Source organism: Sinocyclocheilus rhinocerous, unplaced genomic scaffold (genome assembly GCF_001515625.1).
Source record: "Sinocyclocheilus rhinocerous isolate Xijiao unplaced genomic scaffold, SAMN03320098_v1.1 scaffold88, whole genome shotgun sequence".
NCBI lineage: Eukaryota > Metazoa > Chordata > Actinopteri > Cypriniformes > Cyprinidae > Sinocyclocheilus > Sinocyclocheilus rhinocerous.
In genome coordinates, this window is record NW_015652292.1 from 31,384 (window position 1) to 54,155 (window position 22,772).

Below are 22,772 nucleotides of genomic sequence, written 5' to 3' on the forward strand. Positions count from 1 at the left end.
CAGAAAAATTTAAATGGAAAAAACGGAATTTGGAAAAAAATAAAACGGAATTTAGGAAAAAATTAAATGGATTTCATAGGGCCCTATTTATGTGAAGAGTGCTTTTATGCTTTGGTTAGTATTATAAATACCTGCATATGACCCCAGAGGGTTGGGCTGAGAGGTATGTTCTGGGAATCTTTTTTCTTTTTCTTCTTTTCCCCTTTTACTTGGACTCCCTCACTGTCTTTTCCTGTCTCCGCAGTCTTCAGCTTCTTATTGGGTTTACCTTCCGGTGAGCTCATGCTTTTCCTCTTAGCTGATGGATTTTCTGCCAAAAACTAAACAGAGGAAAATCTAATATAATAAAACAATTTTCTATAAAAAACACTTTTTTTCCTGAAGCATGTACCCCACCTTGTGAGGGTCCAGTAAAAAGTCGCTGAATTTGCTTGGCAGGTTGTACTTTTTCACCAACTCATCCTCCACCACCCAGGGGGCGCTCTCTCCCGAGCCCAACCTCAGAGCGTAGTGTCTGATGAAGTAGCGCATTATTTCTTTGTTGGGAGGCCGCTCCGTTCTGAACAGGCTGTCTGCAGGGACGTCACTGATAACTTTGTCCTCATTGAGAAGTTTGACATCATACTTGTGGGGCAGAAATTTGGGCATGACCCATTTCTTCTTCTCTTCTTTCATACTGGTTGGGAGTTTTCTGGGTGAACGGCGGGCCCTATCAGCTACAGACCAAAAAAAAAACAAAAAAACCCACCGTAAAACAAAAAAATATTTATTACATTTTAACTCACAAAGAAACTCATTTTATACTTCAATGTAGAAGTATAAACAATTACAATTAGGCTACTAATCATTTGAATATTAACCAAAAATTAGATTATTGTAATATATCGCGAAAAGGAGGACCATGAAGAGCAGCTAAGACTCACAGAGACTCTCTCTCCTGCTGTCCTCCTCTTTGGACTGTGGCTCCTTCTTCAGGTTCTCCTGACTAGCATTCTCTTTATCACTGGATGGAGAATCACAAGCTCCTTCCATCTTTTTCTCCACATTTTCTTCGGGAGGATTCTCCAGTGGAAGAATCTTTACCACTTTCACATGCAACGTCTTATCCTTGCCAACCTTACAGAGAGAGAGACAGAGTTTCTATTTCATATACATAAAGAGCAAACAGAAGAATTGGAAGATGGGAACTGACCTGGCCTTTTCCATTAGTTAATTTTACACGGATAATACTTTTACTAGGGATGTAACGATTAACCGCGAGCCGGTTGAAAATCGATTTAAATATGTGACGATTCAAATCGGTTGAGATGCTAAACAAATCGCGATTCAGTTAGGGGTAGGAGTTTATATGAATGCATGTCTGAGGGGAACTTACGGTCTTTCGATGGTATTTTTTATTTTCCTCTTGCCTCTAATGCATAACAAGGCTCCAGACTCATTCTTCCCACTGGTCGCTCTTTTGCAACTAACTTTCTCAGCTGGTCGCACAAGCACATGATTTGGTCGCAATTTTTTTTTTTTTTTTACATCCCTAACTTTTACCATTGTAGGTTTGATCTAAGCAAATACTTTGAAGTGTGCATAAGTAGACAGAAGAGGAAAAATGACTGTTATAGAGTAATTCCTTAACATTTGCAGGTTTTCCAGGACAATGGTACCCCACGTTTTCAGATTTTAAACAAATTCCAATTGACAAAATTCCCACCCTACATTTTGTTTATTAGTCCAAATATTAAATCCAAGTACATACCAAGAAGTCACACTCCTCATCCACAGCATACTTGGTAAGAATCTCCAGCCAGACCAGATCCACTAGCTTATCAAGAGATACTGTGTTATGGTGCACAATCTCCAGAACCGGCTTCTCAAACCACACTGGGTACTCCTCCTGAAGCCTGCCAAAAATCAGACCAAACAATGGCTACATGAGTTTAAAACAAACTTACTGTGACTTTTGAACTATGATAATACGCCACCACAATTGATGACTGTACTGATATAATAGTGCATGTATTGTATGGGACAGCCAACGATTTTCAACAAGTTATTGCTAACCAGTGCAGAGCTTGACAATAAGGACTGCCTGATAACCAGCATGACAGATGCTCAAGAAAATAATTATCACTGGCCCAATTTCTTCCCCGAAACCTACTGTTAGACCTACCTGAAAACTAAAAGCACCGTTTATTGAATCTTTGCTCCATTGTATTCATTAGTGCTATTGCTTCTAATTTGTTTTTATTTTATTACTGATTGTTTACTTGTCTTTAATAATGTTTGAACTTTATATTAGTTGGGCTAGTAGTTTTTGCTTGGAATCAAGAATTGTGAAATTTCACTGGTATCTAAAATATTAATGTTATGACAGTCTTACTAACCATATTAGAAAACAAGACATATTTACCATTTATGTCATGAATGTTTGTTCCAATTCCCACCAGAAAAGAAAGAGCAAAACTTAAATGTAAATATCTGTTAAAAGTGAATAGTGATTACATGAGAGTATTATGGAATAGAGATTACTTCAAAGCTAAAAGATATGGACTAAAAAAAAATAAAAAACTGGTTGCAAAAACCCAAACTTAGTTTAATAAGGACAAAAAAAACAAATAAATCATTGACATTTGATAATGTCTCTTGTCTATACGGCCTTCGTTTATTTGGGGAGGATTCATAACCAGTCAAGCTCCTATGAAACAAAATTGCTTAAAGGGTTAGTTCACCCAAAAATGAAAATTAGACTGTTTTACTCTCCCCCCGAGGCATCCTAGGTGTATATGACTTTCTTCTTTCAGACGAATCCAGTCAGAGTTACATTAAAAATTGTCCTGGCTATTCCAAGCTCTATCATTGCAGTCAGCTGGTGTTGCAGTTGAACGGTCCACAAGTCGTCAAATAAAGCGCGTGCATCCATAATAAAACGTGCCTCACACGGCTCCGGGGGGTGAATAAAGGCCTCCTGTAGCAAATCCATGCATTTTTGTAAGAAAAATATCCATATTTCAAACGTAATAAACACTTTTCTCTCACGTCTGTTATCTGTCTGGAAGCCGTTCCGGCGGATGACGCAGCACGAATACTCAGTGCGCGCGCCTCTGAGATATGCTAGTCCAGCGAGTTTGTTTATAGGAGCAAAGGAAGCAAAGTTTCCTTACTTTAGCAAAGGAAAACCAGTCTCCTCTTGGTTTATATCGAAATCTTTCTTTACAAATCCTCGGTTTGTACTTCTAATTCGTGACCGGCATTTTGTTTTCTTCTCTCTCCGCATTAGTCACTAATCACGCAACGCTGACGTCCTACGTCATCCGCTGGAGCGGCTTCCGCATATGACAGATACCGGAAGTGAGAGAAAAGTGTTTATTACATTTGAAATATGGATATTTTTCTAATGAAAATGCATGGATTCACTACAGGAGGCCTTTATTTACCCCCCGGAGCCATGTGATGCACGTCTTATTATGGATGCACGCTCTTTATTTGACGACTTGTGTACTGCTCAACAGAAACACCCGCTGACTGCAATGATAGAGCTTGGAATAGCCAGGACAATTTTTAATATATCTCCGACTGGATTCGTCTGAAAGAAGAAAGTCACATACACCTAGGATGCTTTGAGGGGGGAGTAAAACACAAGCTAATTTTAATTTTTGGATGAACTAACCCTTTAATACACTTCATGACCAGCAGAGGGAGATGAGAAACACAGGAGTGAAGAATGAACTGTAAAAATAGCTTCAAAAACACACTGACCCTTACAGCAGCATAAAGCTCTATATGGTCTGTACAGCAAACTGTTCTCTGAGTGTACGAGTGTCTGGTTACATAAGCAGCTTATGAGACTAAACTGTTTTCAATCTGTCACTCCAACCCACATAGAAAGCTGTTTGCACATCAGTTGAGCAGGTCACATTTTCACTTGAAGTTATCATTTCATGAAGTAAAAAAGCAAAGCATTTCCCTACCCTGACTGCTGATGACTCAATGAATCAATAATACACTCTCTTATTAGACTGTAAGGGGTTGAAGGCAAAAGGGCACCAATGAGAGAGCAGAGGTTTGGTCATATGACATTCCCTCAACACAACAGCCTGACAATAGTTTAGTTTACAAGCTCTCTGCTATATACAGCAGAAAAGCAGGAAATTAAAGGCTGAATTTCTGTGCCTTTAAATAGTTACTGGTTATTACTATTTATTTTTTTATTTTTTTTAATTCCAAGAATTTTTAGCCAATAAAATATTTTGGAGCTGGGCACAGCTATTTAAAAAATAAATACTGGATGAAAAAAATAGGACGAAATACTGAAAATTCCTGATATATTTGTCATGCCGCTGACCATATAAAAGTTGTTAAGACAGGTGTGTTCTCTGAAATTCTGATTCAAATGTCAGTAGCAAAAACAGTTTTGGCACGAGTTAGTAAGACACATTTCTTTGAATTAGTTCAAACCGCCTGTGGCACTGAATCAATTCTTCTATGACTGAAGATTTGTGACTTTTCCAATTTTAAAATTCTGATAATTCCAGGTAGGACTGGGCGGTTTGACGGTATATATTGTTACCGCGAAATAAAATGTCAACCCTAACAAATTTTATTTTGTGTATACCGCAAGATGTAAATGGGCGTGGTTAACTCACCGCGTGAGACTGAGACGCTGCCGAGGCGTGTCAGTCTTCACCGGGCTGAAGTAAAAAAATAAGGTGTATAATTTAAACTACTTAGACTCAGCACTAACAGCAGCTGTTTAGCTGATGTTCAGTATGCACACTGCTGCTCTCCTAGTCACTATTGAACTCTTCCCTCTCTTGATTAAAGCTCCAGGCGAGGGATTGCCAGAAGAGAGCAAAAAGAGCAAAACAACCCTCTTAAAATGCAGTATAAGAAGCAGATACCAGGGAACAAAATTAAACAACATAACTACTATTAATAGTATTCTACAAAATTAAAAGGAAGTAAATGTAATTTATTATGAACAGAATATTTTAAAGGGGTCATATGATGTGATTTCAGTTTTTCCTTTCTCTTTGGAGTGTTACAAGCTCTTGGTGCATAAAGAAGATCTGTAAAGTTGCAAAGACTAAAGTCTCAAATCCAAAGAGAGATTCTTCATAAAAGTTAAGACTTGTCCATGCCCTCCTAAAACGGCTCGTTCTAACACGCCCCCACATATCTAGGTCACTATGTGGGAAGATTTGCATAACGCAGCCCAAATGTTACCTAAAAGTTGCATCTAATGTCAATAAGCTGGGGGCAGTTAATCTATAAGTTGAATGTTTTTACTAAATAAATTTACCAATAAAAGAAATTCAAACAAGGTGAAATATACTTTTGAAATAAAAAGTATGAGTTTATTTATCATATAAAGCCCTTTTTGTATATGTTCGGAATAACTACATATATAAATAACTATATTGTGAAATATATTGTTAACGTGAAATAAGTCATACCGTGAAACTTAATTTGTCATACTGCCCACCCCTATTTCCAGGTGTTCTTAAACCACAAACATGTTTTTTATTAATATTCTGAACAAGTTTTTATTTTTATTTATTTTCTGTTTTACTGTAACATTTGCCAAATTTTAGGGTACCTCCTCAACATTTCTATGCTTTGGACACCCAAAAATGCTAGGTTAGGCACTGATAGCTTACTGTATATTGAGACACAGTCAATTGCTCAGTACATCTCTGAATATTAATGCATCCATAGTCAGAAAGAGACTTCGAAAACAACTGACAACTAAATGATGCTGCTGATGCTCCAAGTTCATGCATTCACTCGTTTTTGTTACTTACAGCTCTGTGACCTCCTGTTCTTCTTCCCAAGCCTCCTTATGTGTGAGCTGGCTGCTGCCGGTGCTTTTACACGTCCATATCCGCTCTGCATACCTGCGCAGTCGAGCTTCATACTCTCTGAACAACAGTGTTAAGGGCAAAAAACACACTCAAACACTGCATCGCTTCCAGCTCTTCTGAAACGTCTGAAATCTCAAGCAGTAGGTCCAAAGCAGAGCCGATCAAGTGATGTTAGCTCCGCTGTCTGTCGTATGAGAGAGACTCATTCATAATTAATGCATGCTTGTAGCACAGCAGCTCAATAATTAAAGGGCCAGCAGCAGCAGATACTGTATGAACACATTTTTAGAATTAAACTTGCAATTAAAAACAGTAATTGTAACCAAAAATACAACAGCCTCGGCAAAATTGTTATTTCAAGCACTCTGAAAAATTGAAATCATTTCAGAGCCAAGATAAATAATTGTGTGCAAGTTAATCTTGCATTGATCATGTGATAAATGCGTATCAAAGCATAATTATTAGTGGTCACCCAACATGGGCTTTAAAGGGTTAGTTCACCCAAAAATGAAAATTGGCTTGTGTTTTACTCACCCTCGAAGCATCCTAGATGTACAATGGCAGTATATCTAGAAACCTGGGTGTTTAATGACTGCAAGATTTAGACAAAATTACTCAGTTTTAAACAAAACTTTTTTTTAAACTATGACATGACTTGTCAGTAAATTTTACAACTGACACAAGGATGATGTTTATCAGATGGTGCTTTTAATCAGACAAGCAAAACTTAATGGCAGATAGAGATAATCTCAAAATGGCCAAATATCTGGTTAATCAATATATTTCCCGTTGCATTATTCTATCATTACATGTATAAAACGGTATGACATGACACCTCACATGATGCTAACCTTCAACTCAAAACTTGATTCAAACACTAATTTGGCAGATCTAGAACAAACGTAAACCTAGAACATACGCTAAATGATGGGAAAATCGTCTACTTTAAGGTGCTGACTTGGATCTAAAAGCAGGCCTAAAGTTTAATCACGTGATTAAATCTTGACGAACGAGTCAGGCAGTTTTGAAAAGTATAACCCGCCACCTCCATCGTTTTGCAATCTGAAAACTTCCCTTCATCCTTTCAAAAACACGCCTTCACGCTAAAGGCCCGCCCTCCGCGGACACGGCAGCCAACCAGATGTCACAAACCCCGAACGCGCTGAGAGCCTGCCAGGCAGTGAACGTTTCTGATTGGCTAGTTTTCTGATTCCGTAACACATGCGGGTCACTTTCCTTTTTATGCCGTTTAGAGAAACAAGAGTAGTTTTTCTGGAAACTTAGTGCAGAGATATCTGTCAGATAAGATATTTTGTGTGGAATAAATAAAAACACGCTTAAATAGCATTTCAAGTATCTAGTTATAATTACAAAAAAGGTTAAAAAAAAAAGAAGTTTTTTAAAAAAAATATTTCACAAATATTAATTAAACAGCATATACCAGAGAAGTAATATCTTGATTGCTAACGACCTAAAGTTCATCTCTACACATCCTGTGTCACTCATGACCAAACTCACGTGGCGCGCGAAAAACATCTCGCGCGCAAACGACCTCGCGCAGCAGCAGCACAGGAACTCGCACATTCCCCTCCAGCAGCAGCAGCCTGAGCTAAAACTGTGTGTACAATCATAATCACACTCTCCCAGCATATAGATAAATATTACAGTCTCACTCAACAGATGGCTGGCTGTTCAGGAGCATCAATCTATAAGCTCACATCACATATGTCTCTGCCTGTAAATAAGCGCGGGCTCGTGTCGTGTGTGTTACACAAGATTGAGTCATGGCAGTCTGGATGAGAAACTGTTCAGCCAGACGTCTCACACACACACTGTGCGTCCTGAAGCTAGCTCGCTCTAAAATACACAGGACAACAACAACCCCTCAACAACACGTAATTCATCATACTTCAGTACTCAAAATCAGACAAATATAACACTTAGCCCTGTCTTAAGAGTTAAGCCCCAGCTGATCTAAAAGTCATGGTCACCTTTAGCCTGTTAGCGTTACAATGAGATGCAGCGCGCAAGATGAAAACAATAATAAACGCATAAATGCAAACCCCGCGCTCGCACACGCTCAGACTCCGCGACCCGCGTGGAAACAACGGATCGAGACTCTTGCGAGCACGTGTTTGTATGTCTAGTGCTTGCAAGTGGATATTGGAGACAGTGAGAAAGGATACTCTTTGTTCCTGAAGGCCTCTTTAGTGTGCTCGATGATGAACACCTCCTCTGCTGGGCCCGGCGGCTCCGACGGCGGCTTAACCAAAGGGTACGGCTTCCGGCCTAGTAACGGTGCCATGGCGGGCTCGCTGCGGTCCTGGATGTGTCTGTAAAGTTAACTACTGAACTAACCCCCGCTCAATCTCAGCTTGAACTGAATATGCCGTGAATCCGCGCGTCTCAGCGGCGTAGCATCGGGCTAGGCTAGCGCGCGCTGCTTTACTTACTTTTACGGAAACAAAACACAAACAAAAGTACGGTTTTATCGATCAGTTACATCTCCCGTGTTAAATCCGCTGGATTGAGGAAGCCGGTGGGGTCATGGTGAGATGCCTGAAGAGAGCGTGAGGAGTGAGCGGAAGCTCCTGGGTGCCGGGGATGGAAGCGCGGAAGGCGACCCGTCAGAGCTGGTATGGCGGGCTTTCTTATGCCGCTCAGGTCCGTGTTGTTTCTCCAGGCCAAAGCGACTGTAGACCGCGTAGATACTGTTTTGAGGTACGTGCTGATTACATAAACAAATAAGAGGGTTTATAGCTGATTGAAAAATGGCGGGAGTTCCTGGCTACACCGGCCACATTCCGTACAACCTCAAAACTCCGTTACCCCGGTAGCAAGCAGCGACGCAAGAATAAGTCCCACCCATCGTCTCCAACGATTGGTTACTAAGAAACTACGACACAGACTGAGATATCTGATTGGCCGATTCAACTGTCAATTATACCTACTCCACCTTTTGTCAAAGCAATACCCCTCCAATCACAAATAGTGTTTGGTGTTTGGAAGCGTGGCTAGAGGTCAGTTTATGGTAAATTCATAGATAATTTCAAAATGACAGTATGCAGTTTGACTCATATACTTTAGTATTAATAACGGACATTTTATTTTTTAATATAACAGTTGATATAGCCAAATGCCTAGAGTTTAGCTGAAAGGGGCAGCGGTTGTACTGTAGAATTTAAAATGAGACAATAGAGCGTGCACACGACACTTTTGATCCAATTAATTATGTTAATACCAGTTTTAGCAGTGAAGACAATGCACTTTAAATAGGGTTTTCGCTGCCACATATGAAATAATAAAGCTCTGCCTAAAGCATATAAATAACGCTAAAGCATTAAATGTACAAAAACTCATGCAAACACTGTATTGGAATTCAATAATTTCAAGAAAATCATAATATTGGGAATCGCCCTTAAAATCATTTCACATGTACAATAGTGTTCTATCTCTGCCATACAACTTTGCAAATGATGCAATCAGAGGAAAGCTGCATAAATCCAAAGTGGTTTTATTTCCATCTGTCTATGTCCAGGTACATTTTTACCAGGCAACACTACATGGATCATACACAAATATTTCTTTTCTTAATTTGAAAAATACTTCAAAGACTATGGAAAGTGGAAGTCTTCATATTTAAAATACAAATCTGTGAGTGACATTACCATTTATAACTGACAGGCATTCCTTCTTTTTTAATAAAAAGTTTGGCAATTGGATGCAGTTCATTGAACAATAATAAACAAATCAAGAAACAGATGTTATTTAAAACTGCCCTAAATGCATGCATTTATTTACAATAAAACAAGAAAAACAGGCCAATAAAACGTATTTGTATAATCTTTAGAAATGCCTCAAACACAAAACAAGCTAACAGCTTAAAATTCAACTGTTTTGCCATAGTACATATACTAATCATCACTCCATGCAGACACATGTATTATACTGACAAAGTCCTTTCTCAATTTAGATTGAGAAACATGCACTATAACAGTTTATTTTCAAGATGCAATACAAACTGCTTTACCTTCATAAGAAAATACCTGACAAGATCTAAGATGATCTTTTTAATGTACAAAAAATAAAAAAAAATCAAGCTTTTTCTTTATCTTATACTGTTAAAGTGAGTTTCAGGCATTTGGCAGGTTGTAAAAAGTCTTTTAAATGTACAGTTTAGTCTCTTTCAGAAATACTTCTATACTTTTGACCTGCAATGTTCAACGTAGTGGTGCTAACTGAGAGTTGAGTTTTGCTCAGTGCGAACTCTTTTAAGCGGTGGGGCTCCAATCACCTCCTCTTCCTCCTGTGAAAAACAATAATGTCACACATGGCATGCATTCAACCAAGTTGCTTTGAAAAGCAAAATCAGGTTTGCATAATATTTACAACATATATTTTAATTCCCACAAGGCATTAGGTTCAAACAACTTCATTTATTTGAAGACTATTGGATGTTACCTGAGTAGAGAGAGACAACACATCTTCTTTAATTAGAGTCGGAGGCTCATCCGTCACCTCACTGCTGGTTGTTGATGCCTCTAAATATGGGGTTTGATCATGAAAAGTAAAACGTGCAAATACAAGTATGCATGTGAAATAAAGGCTGCACCATCATTACTGTTATCTTACATACTTGGGTGAATCTAACAAAACATGTCAAGAACATGCATACAATAAATCATAATTCACCCCAAAATTAAAAAAGGAAAAAAATAGTCAATTAAATATTAAATTAAATGGTCTATTTAGATTTTTTGTGTTATGGCATTATTTTATGACAGTTCAACACAATTATACCCTAAATGATCATTTCAGAATTTCATTTTTTTAAAAACAGTACATTTGTATTTGATGTACTGCCTTTAACTTATGCTAACAAAATACATCATTGTATTTTGTAATACAGTAAAACAAATCTTTATTACAGTAATAAGAATCACTATTCAGGATAATGGATATTGAAAAAACTCAATCGGAAAATACAGTTTATATATATATATATATATATATACAGTGGGTACGGAAAGTATTCAGACCCCCTTAAATTTTTCACTCTTTGTTATATTGCAGCCATTTGCTAAAATCATTTAAGTTAATTTTTTTCCCTCATTAATGTACACACAGCACCCCATATTGACAGAAAAACACAGAATTGTTGACATCTTTGCAGATTTATTAAAAAAGAAAAACTGAAATATAACATGGTCCTAGCACGTTCTGCCGAGGCTGACGGGCCAGAGAGCCCACCAGAGCCCCGATCACACCCACAGATCTGCCCCTTTTCATGTCCGACACCTTCCACAACAGAGGAGTGGATCCGCAAAAGCTGATGTCAATCAAAGCATCTTTTGATGGCTGATGCTCACTTTCACTTTGGATATCCATATCCTCTTTCACTTCCATGCTTGATGACTTATTAATTCCTGCTGGATCCCCATCCATCACGTCTCCAAAACACACCCTGGTGTCTCAACATGTGACTATCGCTGTGCTTCCGCTCTATAATGCATTTGCCGAGACTTTTTGTATTGGTACTAAGTTAAATAGGATAACAGTAAATACATGGTGACTAAACAAGAAGCACATTTAAGTAACATGATTGCACTGATAGCCTGTTTGAAAAAGAACTCATGGTTACGTTCACCTCGCGCTGCCTCCACATGAATGTTAATTCAGAATCTGCTGAAAGACTTTCACATTAAAAATGAATTACAAAGAAACGGAACAAAAATCACATTTCGATTCACAACACGCGTGCTCTCTATACAAGTTACTTCCCTTGTAAAGCATGCCACGTGACCACTTGAATAGCGAGCGCCATCTAGTGGTCCTCTAAAAGTTACACGTTCGGTTAGCTTTACATGCATGGTTTTAAAAAAGCCTCACATTGCAAAGCATTAGGAATATTGTATAACTAATATATTTTAATAATTAAAAAAAAGTCACATGTAATCTCCCTCGAAAGATCCAGTACATGATATTAGCCGCTTTTTCATGTGATATCTCTTACTTTTTTCATCGCTGTTTACGATGAACCAATCACACAACACAACTGGATATCATATTTATTTAATCGTTTTAGTATCCCCATTTGAGTACTTTGAATAGGTTTAAAATCCTACTGCTTAATGAGCAAACATCTCCTACAACAACAACAACAACAAAAAAAAAACGTTCTGAAAGATTAATGTGGTTAAAGGGGTCCTATTATGCTTGTTCACTTTTTCAACTTTAGTTAGTCTGTAATGTTGCTGTTTGAGCATAAAAAAGATCTGCAAAGTTACAAAGCTCAAAGTCCACTTCAAAAGGAGATATTTTATTTAACAGAAATCACTTTTCAAAAACTACAACGAACGACTCGTTTGGACTACAACGCATATTTTCCGGGATTTGTGATATCACAAATATCAACGAATGGGACGAGACCTGGTTGAGCTGCACTAGAGAAGGCAACGAGTGTTATCACTATGTCGGAGACACGCTAGCTTTCCCAAGGCAGACGAACTTAAGAGTGGTTACAATCATCCGGGTTTAAATCGCGCTCAAATTGATTTGATTTTGACGCAATATTTTCACTAATGCTCGCAGGCGGCTATGGTAAGGGGCATGACATTCCCCGACCAGGCGCCGAGTGGAGCCAATCACAACACACACTGGCCCAGCTAACCAATCACAGCACATTTCGTATTTCAGAAGGCGGGCTTTCATTTGATACAGGAACTATTCGAGCTGTTCATGCCAGACTGGGGAGAGAGGTGTTGTAATAATGTAAAATATGTGAAAAATAATGTGTTTTTCGAACAACCTAGTATGAGAGCCTGTTCTAGTACACTCCCCAAAACAAAATCAAGACTTTGTAAAGAGCACAATAGAACCCCTTTAAGTGCATTCGGTCTTCTAAGCCACCGAGCGCCCGCTTGTGGAAGAAAATGTTTTCCAATGACTAAAGACGCCATTTGTTTAGACATCCATTGACCGAATTCATTCAAAACGGAGAGTATAAACAAATATTAAAAATGATCAAAAACAAAACGTATCAAAGTACATCCTTGATGATATGTACATATTTACTTATTGGATACATTTACATAACTGTTTATTCTTAATGAATACCGTCTAAAACATACACTGAGAATTAGCGTAAACATCAGTGGAATTAATAAATTGGCACAAAATCATATGAAGAAAGATGAAAGCGTAAAGAAAATGTGAGAGAGAGAGAGAGAGAGAGAGATCAAATACAGAACTGTAGTTCTGCACATATTACAAGACTGAATATCCAGTTTTTACACACCCAAAAACAGGTAAACACTGTTTAACACCAATTGGCCCACTTAACAGCGTGTTTTTATTGGTCAATGACTGCAGAATATCTGCAAGTATCTTCCTCCATAATTCTTAGCCGAGGACTGTAGGGCTGTGGGTATAGAGAGACCCATGGAGCAGTGAGAGAGGGCTGGACATCCAGTCTGCACCAGCAGACACACTGCCTTCAGTGCAAACCTTCATTAATGCCATCTCACACACACCAAGGCCTCGCACCACACACCTAGAGGGAAAAGATAAAAGTGTGATGTATGAGGTTCAAAACCAACTGTAAAGCTCTGAATTTACAGTTTTTAGAATATTCTTAAAATCACAATGCTTCTGGACCAGGGTTTCTGCAGGTTTTAGGAAGGTCATTTTAAGACCAAGTTTTACACACCCAAAAACAGGTAAACACTGTTTAACACCAATTGGTCCACTTAACAGCGTGTGTTTTTATTGGTCAATGACTGCAGAATATCTGCAAGTATCTTCCTCCATAATTCTTAGCCGAGGACTGTAGGGCTGTGGGTATAGAGAGACCCATGGAGCAGTGAGAGAGGGCTGGACATCCAGTCTGCACCAGCAGACACACCGCCTTCAGTGCAAACCTTCATTAATGCCATCTCACACACACCAAGGCCTCGCACCACACACCTAGAGGGAAAAGATAAAAGTGTGATGTATGAGGTTCAAAACCAACTGTAAAGCTCTGAATTTACAGTTTTTAGAATATTCTTAAAATCACAATGCTTCTGGACCAGGGTTTCTGCAGGTTTTAGGAAGGTCATTTTAAGACCAAGTAAAGAAGATTTAAGGAATAAATTAAAGAGAACACAATACATCAATATGTTCTCGATACAATGAGTTGAGTTGTATTAGCAACACTTTTCTTCATTATTTGTGTTCTGTTATCCAGTACAAATGTCTAAAGGTTCTTAAATCAAGATACATTACTTACTAAGGCAAAATGACATAAAATTAGTGCCGTCAAACGATTAATCGCAGCCAAAATAAAAGTTTTTGTTTACATAATGTGTGTACTGTATATATTTATTATGTATATATAAATATGCACACACGCATGTATATATTTCAGAAAAATAGGTTATGTTTACATATGAAATATATTTATAATATAAATTATATGACTATAAATAGACATATAATTTATATTATAAATATATTTCATATGTAAACATAACCTATTTTTCTGAAATATATACATGCGTGTGTGCGTATTTATATATACATAATAAATATACACAGAACACACATATATTATGCAAACAAAAACTTATTTTGTATGCGATTAATCGTTTGACAGCACTACATAAAATAAGAACTCTTGTTTCTGAGTTTATTATTAATTTTAAAAAAAATTATCTGCCAACAGGCTCAGATAAATCATGGAAAACAAGTTTTCATAACGTTTATCTCATTGTTTAATTTCTCAAAAAAAAAAAAGTCACATTTTTCTCTCAAGAAAATGTATTTTGATTAAATATTTGCAGTGGAAAACAAAAATAAAAAACAAAATACTGAGGAAGATAATTTTTTTGCAATGCATACAACATTTAAAGGGGTCATATCATATGACCCCTTTAATGCTGTGCCTATATGAATATAAGACTCTGATTTCACCCAAAAATTAAAATTGTCAACCAAACAGTTGACGGTAGCTACGGACTTCCATAGTATAGAAAAAAATACTATGGAAGTTAATGGTTACGGCCAACTGTTTGATTACCCAAATTCTTCAAAATATCTTCTTTTGCATTCAACAGAAGACAGAAACTCATACACGTTTGGAACAACATGAAGGTGAGAAGATGACAGAATTTTCATTTTTTTGGGTGAACCATCCCTTTAAGACCTTTTAACACTCGCAGAAACCCTGTGGACGCATTCAATATCTTTATATGGTTGCATAAAAACTACTAGACTACCCACAAGCCACAGCCAGTCGGTTTAGTTCCTACATCTCTACACCCGTCTGTGTGGGAGAGAGTCCATGTGTGCACTCAGCTTCATCTCATTCTCCAGAATCTGCACCAGCTGCTGCATGGAGGGCAGGTGTCCCGACTGCAGCTTTGACCATACAGGCACATCTGAGAGCACATAAACATACACACGCAGAGGAAAAATCACTAGTATGACACATCATGTCATTTTAACAGCGCACTGCAATATTTTGATCTGTAATGAATCATCAGTCTCACCATTAAGTGTGATTTCAAAGGCACCAGTGGACATACACTGGTTTTCTATCATGTTGCTGAGGAAGAACACCATCATGCAGGCATATATCTTAACAAAAACACAACAAACGGAGGTCACAAACACATGTAGTATGCAACTCAAACATTTGAAACGTGCACTGTAATTTCTGAAGATAGCTATCGGTTGAGCCAGCACTGTCAAATCAATCAGTGACTTAAAAGCTCAAAGGTTCTTACATGAAAAGTCTCATTCACTAAACGGTGTACAAACACTTTCAAGAACAAACTGTACTTTAGTACTAAAATGTATTCTACGTTTACTAAAGAAAGAAAAAAATTAAAGAACAACTGAAAGCACAGATAAATTCTCCCAATTCATTAACATCAGAATGACTTTAAGAATAATAGAACTTCATGCAGTCATGAATTTTGGGTGAGGGCAAAAGATTTCCCCGCACACATTTCACAACAGGTTCAAGCTGGTCTTGAGAATTTTCTGCATTGACAGAAAGCTGTTGGTTTAAAAGTGACTTCTGTGTGGGCTGTGCTTCATACGTCGCTACACTACTGACAGTAGGAATTTTACGTGAGAAGTTAAAGGCAGGGTAAGTGATTTCTGGTAGCCAATGTTGATATTTGAAATCACCAAAACAAACACGCCCCTACCCCAAAAGGGTCTTGCCTCTATTCTGATAGCTCCGCCCCACATATATACGTACGCAACCCAGGCAACGATTAGTTCTGTCAAACAAAGCAAAACCAATGTTATACCGTGTCTACGAACGTGAGCAGCTCGGCGCAACAAATCCCCGACAGAAAGCTGCTGCCGGGTTCTATTTATGACGTGCTGATACAAATTTCAAATGGTTTTCAACGGTTGTTTGATCGCGTCCAGTGTAGGCAGACTTTAGCTGTTGTAGACACGGTGTTACTCACCTATTGAGAAGAAACAAAGCAACCTCGGCGTCCGATCGCAGGCCTCCGCTCCTTGAGTTCTCTCCAGCGCTGGAAAGCTGATCCGATATTTACACGGGTCCTACTTCTTGCCTTATCGTTCCGCAGACGTTTTCCTCCTTTGTTTTTTTATCCGCCATCTCTATCTTTCTGTCGCTCGGCTCGGCTAATGTCCGTCCCATGCACTGAACGCGCTCTACTCCACATCACGAGTAGACATGCCCCTTATTGCTGATTGGCTACAAGTTTGTTTTGCTATTCGGCCCGAAAAATTACATACCCTGCCTTTAAGCATATAAACAGGGTGTAATTTGTTTATTAATAAAATAGGGGGATATTCGAATGAGAAAATGAGGTAGAAATTTAGACAACGTGGAAACAGAGGGTAACTCATATAAAATTAACAGCAAAAATGCATAAAATATTTTTTCAACTGAATAGGTTAATAAAAAAGTAACAATTGATAATAAATGTATTCATACAATTGACGTATCCCTAAAGGAATAAAAAAAATAACGATTAAAAGGAGGGATATCAAAAGCAGAGGCAGAGATATTACACAGCGGCACAATTATAAGTGAATGAGACCCACTATGAATTACATAATCCAAAATATAACATGACATTTTTGAACAGAAGTAGATATGCACTACTACATAATTGGCCCTCGCTGACCTTATTCTCTTGTGCCCAAAGCCAGATTCCTGGAGTCTCCACGTTGAAAAATGTGAAAGGGTCCTTGCCCAGGATAATTAAACCAATCACTGCAAGTTTGAAGACAGAGAGGAAGGAAGCTACATGTCTAAAGACAAATAAATAAATATAAAATATCTTAATTTCAGTTTCAGTTCATGAATTAAAATCACTACTATTTTAATAAGAACTGTTCATAAATCTATATGGTTAAAAGTTCTTGATGGAATGAGAAATGCACCTGTACACAGGCTGTGGCAGGAAGTTTTCTCCCTCGATGCGGATGTCTGGGTACCTCTGGCTGAGAACCCGAGTGTACTCTTCAAACACCCGCCTGTACCCTCAGGAAACACTGCAAATAGAGAGGCGCTGTATTTAGCAGGTGACCCACAGAGTGCTGGCTGTTAGTTGACAGAGATAACTGACAAGAAACTAGTTAATTCAAAAAAGCTTTTACACAACTGCATTCGTTATAGCAAGTTTTAACACGAAGACATTTTGCATATGCAAAAATAGTGCACTTGGGCACTATACTTATATACTATTAGACTACTACACTATACTATTCTCCTCTTAAAAATACTAAACAATATAAATTCAGTAAACGTCATGAAACACTACGTATACTACGGTATACAAAAGGTAATTATTCAGTTAACGTTACATGGTTTAACACCTATATGATTCTTGCGCACTGATGCTTAGGCCAGTGTGTTCAGCTAGATCAAGAAAACGAATAGGAATTATACATAAACCCCCTTTAATGCATTTACTGAATGTATAATAAATGTCAGTTAAGATTAAATCAGTTGCTTTATCGACCACGCGCACTGACAGGAAACGGGAAGGCATAACGTTTACTCACCAAATCTGAAACTTCAGCAGTGGCATTCCTGTATATTGCATTTTCATGTTTTTAACGCTGCCATTGTCGGCTGTGGCATGATTCAGGGACAGCACACAGACCAGTAAAAGACATAAACACCGCGTCTCCATCCCGCACAGTCCGCTCGCTGAAGCCCTGCTCTCTGACTCTACCCGGAAATACACGCAGAATATATACAGCCTGTCAAAATAAAAGCCCCCAACGCTGTATTGAGTTCACGTGATTCGACAGGATGTTATGTGCATCAGAGCACCTCTCTTAATAAAATAAAACCGTCTTATTGACGACATGCACAGGTTCGTGACGGTCTTACAGACGCATTAACAGCCTTTCAATTAAATTAAATTAATTTATCGCACCGTACGTTTGTCTTGGTTTGAACAGGCCTGGATATTTTTCCAGTGGCTCTTTACCCCACTAGGTAGCGACAGTGAGTGAAACATTGAATGATTCACTAAATCGTTTTTAAACCCTGATTAATTCATAAAGAAAAGACCACCACCATACTGTCTTCAGGACAGTGCCCACAGAAAATGCATTGCTGATGTAGAAAATCTATTAACAGTGGACTGAGATTCAGGGACAGCACACAGACCAGTAAAAGACATAAACACCGCGTCTCCATCCCGCACAGTCCGCTCGCTGAAGCCCTGCTCTCGGACTCTACCCGGAAATACACGCAGAATATATACAGCCTGTCAAAATAAAAGCCCCCAACGCCTGTATTGAGTTCACGTGATTCGACAGGATGTTATGTGCATCAGAGCACCTCTCTTAATAAAATAAAACCGCCTTATTGACGACATGCACAGGTTCGTGACGGTCTTACAGACGCATTAACAGCCTTTCAATTAAATTAAATTAATTTATCGCACCGTACGTTTGTCTTGGTTTGAACAGGCCTGGATATTTTTCCAGTGGCTCTTTACCCCACTAGGTAGCGACAGTGAGTGAAACATTGAATGATTCACTAAATCGTTTTTAAACCCTGATTAATTCATAAAGAAAAGACCACCACCATACTGTCTTCAGGACAGTGCCCACAGAAAATGCATTGCTGATGTAGAAAATCTATTAACAGTGGACTGAGGTTATTGTAGTTTAAAGCTGAGCTGTCCTTGCCCAGAAAGATGGCAGATGGAAACCACAATCACTATAAATGGGGGCCTATAGTGACGGGCCCCAATGATTTCTACATACGGTACCAATGTAATACACTGCACAAATGGCCCAGAAAACCTACTGAAGTAACACCACTGGGTATTTGTTTTTCCTGTTCATTTACATGAATCTATTTTTTGAGATGATTGACTACAGTAGTTAACATTTGAAGTGGATCAAGACAGACAAGAACGTGTTTAGGTTTTAGGACGACCGATGAAAGGTTTTGATCCACTTCAAATGTTAACTACTGTAGTTAATCATCTCAAAAAATAGATTCATGTAAATGAACAGGAAAAACAAATACCCAGTGGTGTTACTTCAGTAGGTTTTCTGGGCCATTTGTGCAGTGTATTACATTGGGACCTTTCATCCGTCGTCCTAAAACCTAAACGCGTTCTTGTCTTACTTGATCCACTTCAAATGTTGACTACTGTAGAATAGATGTTCCAAGTCTACATAAAAGCGAGAGAACCATTTAAGATGGGAGGTGATTCTCTAGAATTAATCAAACTTTTTAATGCCACACCTCCAGATAAGAGCTGTTTGTACTGTTGTGATATTTTTGTGATAATGTGGGTAAACATCAAGGGATTTTAATGTCAGAGAGCAAGAAATTATTTTTAATTCATAAATCCAAGTTCTATAATGGAGTAAAAAAAACCAACAACAATTGACAGTATGAATAAGTCACTTTTTATTGAGTAAAAATCAGACATGAAGACGTGCAGACTAAAAACCAGTGTAACAAAGTCACCATGATGAAAAAAAAAAACAAAAAAAAAGGAAAGAAAAAAGTCTGCATCCAGTTGTAAAAAAATATGATCTATTTTCAGAAACCAATTTTCTTCTGCCAGTAGAGCATCTTTTTTTTTAAAATTAATTTCTATAGCTGTGCAAAGTATCGGTGTCTTTCCTGAAAACATTTTCAATTTTTCTATGTAACTAGTGATTTTCCCACCTTCTGAAAAAGGTTGCTTTTATAAATCAAAGCATTTCCCATATTACATCAACACTGAACCCATCTTTACACTGTAAATATGTAATTTCATATCCTTTCAACATTTAAAACTAAACCACCAAAATAACACAAGAGAAATCAAAAAAGAATTTAAACAGACAACTAGGTCAACACTGACCACTTTAATCAAACACAAACTCGCTCGCAGTCTTACAGACGTGACGCAACAGGAAAACACTCAGCGCCTGTGACGACTGTGGCTCGAATGGCTGCTGCTGTGGTGTTTGCTTTTATGAGAGCGTTCGTACGAACGTGAGCGTTCCCGCCGGTCGCGGTGATGGCCTCCGCTGCTACGCTCGCGCTTGTGCTTCTTCGCCAAGTCCGAAGAACCTCGATCCCGGTCCCGCTCTCTCTCTCGCTCTCTTTCTCGCTCACGGGGCTTGCTGGTGGAACGAGTGCGGCTGCGTGAAAACCAATTTTCTTCTGCCAGTAGAGCATCTTTTTTTTTAAAATTAATTTCTATAGCTGTGCAAAGTATCGGTGTCTTTCCTGAAAACATTTTCAATTTTTCTATGTAACTAGTGATTTTCCCACCTTCTGAAAAAGGTTGCTTTTATAAATCAAAGCATTTCCCATATTACATCAACACTGAACCCATCTTTACACTGTAAATATGTAATTTCATATCCTTTCAACATTTAAAACTAAACCACCAAAATAACACAAGAGAAATCAAAAAAGAATTTAAACAGACAACTAGGTCAACACTGACCACTTTAATCAAACACAAACTCACTCGCAGTCACACAGACGTGACGTAACGGGAAAATACTCAGCGTCTGTGACGACTGTGGCTTGAATGGCTGCTGCTGTGGTGTTTGCTTTTATGAGAGCGTTCGTACGAGCGCGAGCGTTCCCGCCGGTCGCGGTGATGGCCTCCGCTGCTACGCTCGTGCTTGTGCTTCTTCGCTAAGTCCGAGGAACCACGATCCCGCTCTCGCTCTCTGTCCCGCTCACGGGGCTTACTGGTGGAACGAGAGCGGCTGCGTGAGCGTTTCCTCTTGTGGCCGTGTCTGCTGTGCTGGTGCAGGTCGTCTGAGCGCTGCTTTGACTTCAAGTGTGGCAGGAGGGGAGATGGAGGGCCGTGGTTGGCGTGTCGTCGTGGAGATGGGCTGCGGCTGTGAGAGTGGCTCCGGGAGCGAGAGCTGTAGGTGCCTGAGTGACTGCGCCTGTTATTGTAACTACAAGAAAAAATGGTTGAGTATAGACACCAACATCATTGAGCATAGAGCAGTGTACTGCAAATGGTACTTACTGTCGTCTGGGAGAACGCGATCTGGACCGAGAACGACTCGCACTTCTACTGTTGCGACCTAACTTACTATCTTTCCTGAGTCTAAAGAAAGGACAAGGAAGATTCTTAATTAGTGGGTTTTAATTAAACAAAACACAAGTACTTGATGAAAGTCAAGCCTGTCAAACACTCACCCGTTGTGCGGGCTCTTAGAGCCCTGAGGCCGATCTTCTGGTTCTTTCTTCATGGCCTTAAGCATTTGAGGGTTAGGAGACTTCTCATCTGCTTTCATTATATTAGGTGAACCTGACAGGAAGAATCAAATTTGATGACTGTTTCATAAGGAGAAGTTTAACAGAATGTTTCTGCTGCTCTTTTCTAAAAGTCAAGCTCCAACAATAAAACAAAAAAGTAGTATTAACCCTTAAATGCAAGAATGTTTCACCAATCACGATTACATATTCAGGTCTTTAGCGACCCAGACCAATATATCCAGCACGGATGGATCTCTAACTGCTGCAATAGCAAAAAAAATTTATATATTAAGAACGATTACAAAAGAGTAAAATAAAGCATAATTTGTTACCTTTTGAAACTTAGAAGGGTTCAATTAGAGCAGATGATTTTACCATCGCTGTCATTGTCAAAGCGCACATCCACAGTACATTCAGCATCTGCCTCATATTCGCGAACTCAACCATTCTCAAAACTATTGTTTCCAATGACTTCAAAATCAATATTTTGATCACTGGCAGCTTATTCACCATCATTTATATCTCATTGCGTTCAGTAATTGCTCTGCAGTAAAGCCATTCAAACCAAATTCAAATCAAATTCTTTTGTTTTATGCCTGCGGTAATTATGAATGAAACATAACAACCCTCTACATTGCGAGTAAATTACTCGCATATGCGACTAAATCTTCACTCTGGCGACTAAATGATGTCTAATATTAGCCAATTGCTAATAAATTCTCAGATTTTACTCGCCAGTGTGCGAGTTGGAGGCTAAGTATAAGTTTAGCTCCGATATATTTTCACTCGCCGAACACTCTGAGCGCATCACTCTCCGCCAAGCGATCTGTGCTGTTTGTCAGTTAATCTGAATGGATGTGCAACCCACAACGTACCGTAAACTCTAGTGTGAAGGCGCACGACTCGCCGTCGCTTTGTTTCACACACACGCAGCGAGAGCCGGAGAGAATTGACGCGCTACATGTAAACGATATTCTTTGTTGTATTTTGCGGTCAGAATAACGGAGTTCCTTTGGAATTCTTCCGCTTTTAAGAACTACCGCTTTCTCCGGTAGTGGGCGGAACTAATGCGCAAACAGCAATCTCATTGGCTGGCGCTCACCTATTATCGTCCCTGTTTTGATTTCAGCAAATCAGTTCGAGCGAACGCACACAACCTGATTAATATTCATGAATCCAGCAGC

The 22,772-nt window shown here is 38.8% G+C and overlaps 2 protein-coding genes and 1 pseudogene across 4 annotated transcripts in view; all 3 read right to left on the minus strand.

Annotated features, from left to right (window-relative positions):
* LOC107714438 (tyrosine-protein kinase BAZ1B-like) overlaps positions 1-8,702 on the minus strand; it is a 23,709-nt gene extending 15,007 nt beyond the window's left edge. Inside the window, exons 1-6 of the mRNA XM_016520271.1 lie at positions 8,042-8,702; positions 5,796-5,912; positions 1,751-1,895; positions 924-1,116; positions 397-716; positions 132-320 (exon numbers count right to left, since the gene is read on the minus strand). Coding sequence (XP_016375757.1) covers positions 132-320; positions 397-716; positions 924-1,116; positions 1,751-1,895; positions 5,796-5,912; positions 8,042-8,160 — 1,083 coding nt within the window. The 5' untranslated portion in view covers positions 8,161-8,702. The remainder of the gene's footprint in view (positions 1-131; positions 321-396; positions 717-923; positions 1,117-1,750; positions 1,896-5,795; positions 5,913-8,041) is intronic.
* A 4,861-nt stretch (positions 8,703-13,563) lies between these two features.
* On the minus strand, positions 13,564-18,064 carry LOC107714441 (selenoprotein T1b-like; annotated as a pseudogene).
* A 2,495-nt stretch (positions 18,065-20,559) lies between these two features.
* LOC107714439 (cyclin-L1-like) overlaps positions 20,560-22,772 on the minus strand; it is a 20,378-nt gene continuing 18,165 nt past the window's right edge. For all 3 annotated transcript variants that reach the window (XM_016520274.1, XM_016520272.1, XM_016520273.1), the window contains 3 exons: positions 21,529-21,640; positions 21,356-21,436; positions 20,560-21,281 (listed from right to left, as the gene is read on the minus strand). In XM_016520274.1, the coding sequence (XP_016375760.1) occupies positions 20,873-21,281; positions 21,356-21,436; positions 21,529-21,640 (602 nt within the window). In that variant the 3' untranslated portion in view covers positions 20,560-20,872. The remainder of the gene's footprint in view (positions 21,282-21,355; positions 21,437-21,528; positions 21,641-22,772) is intronic.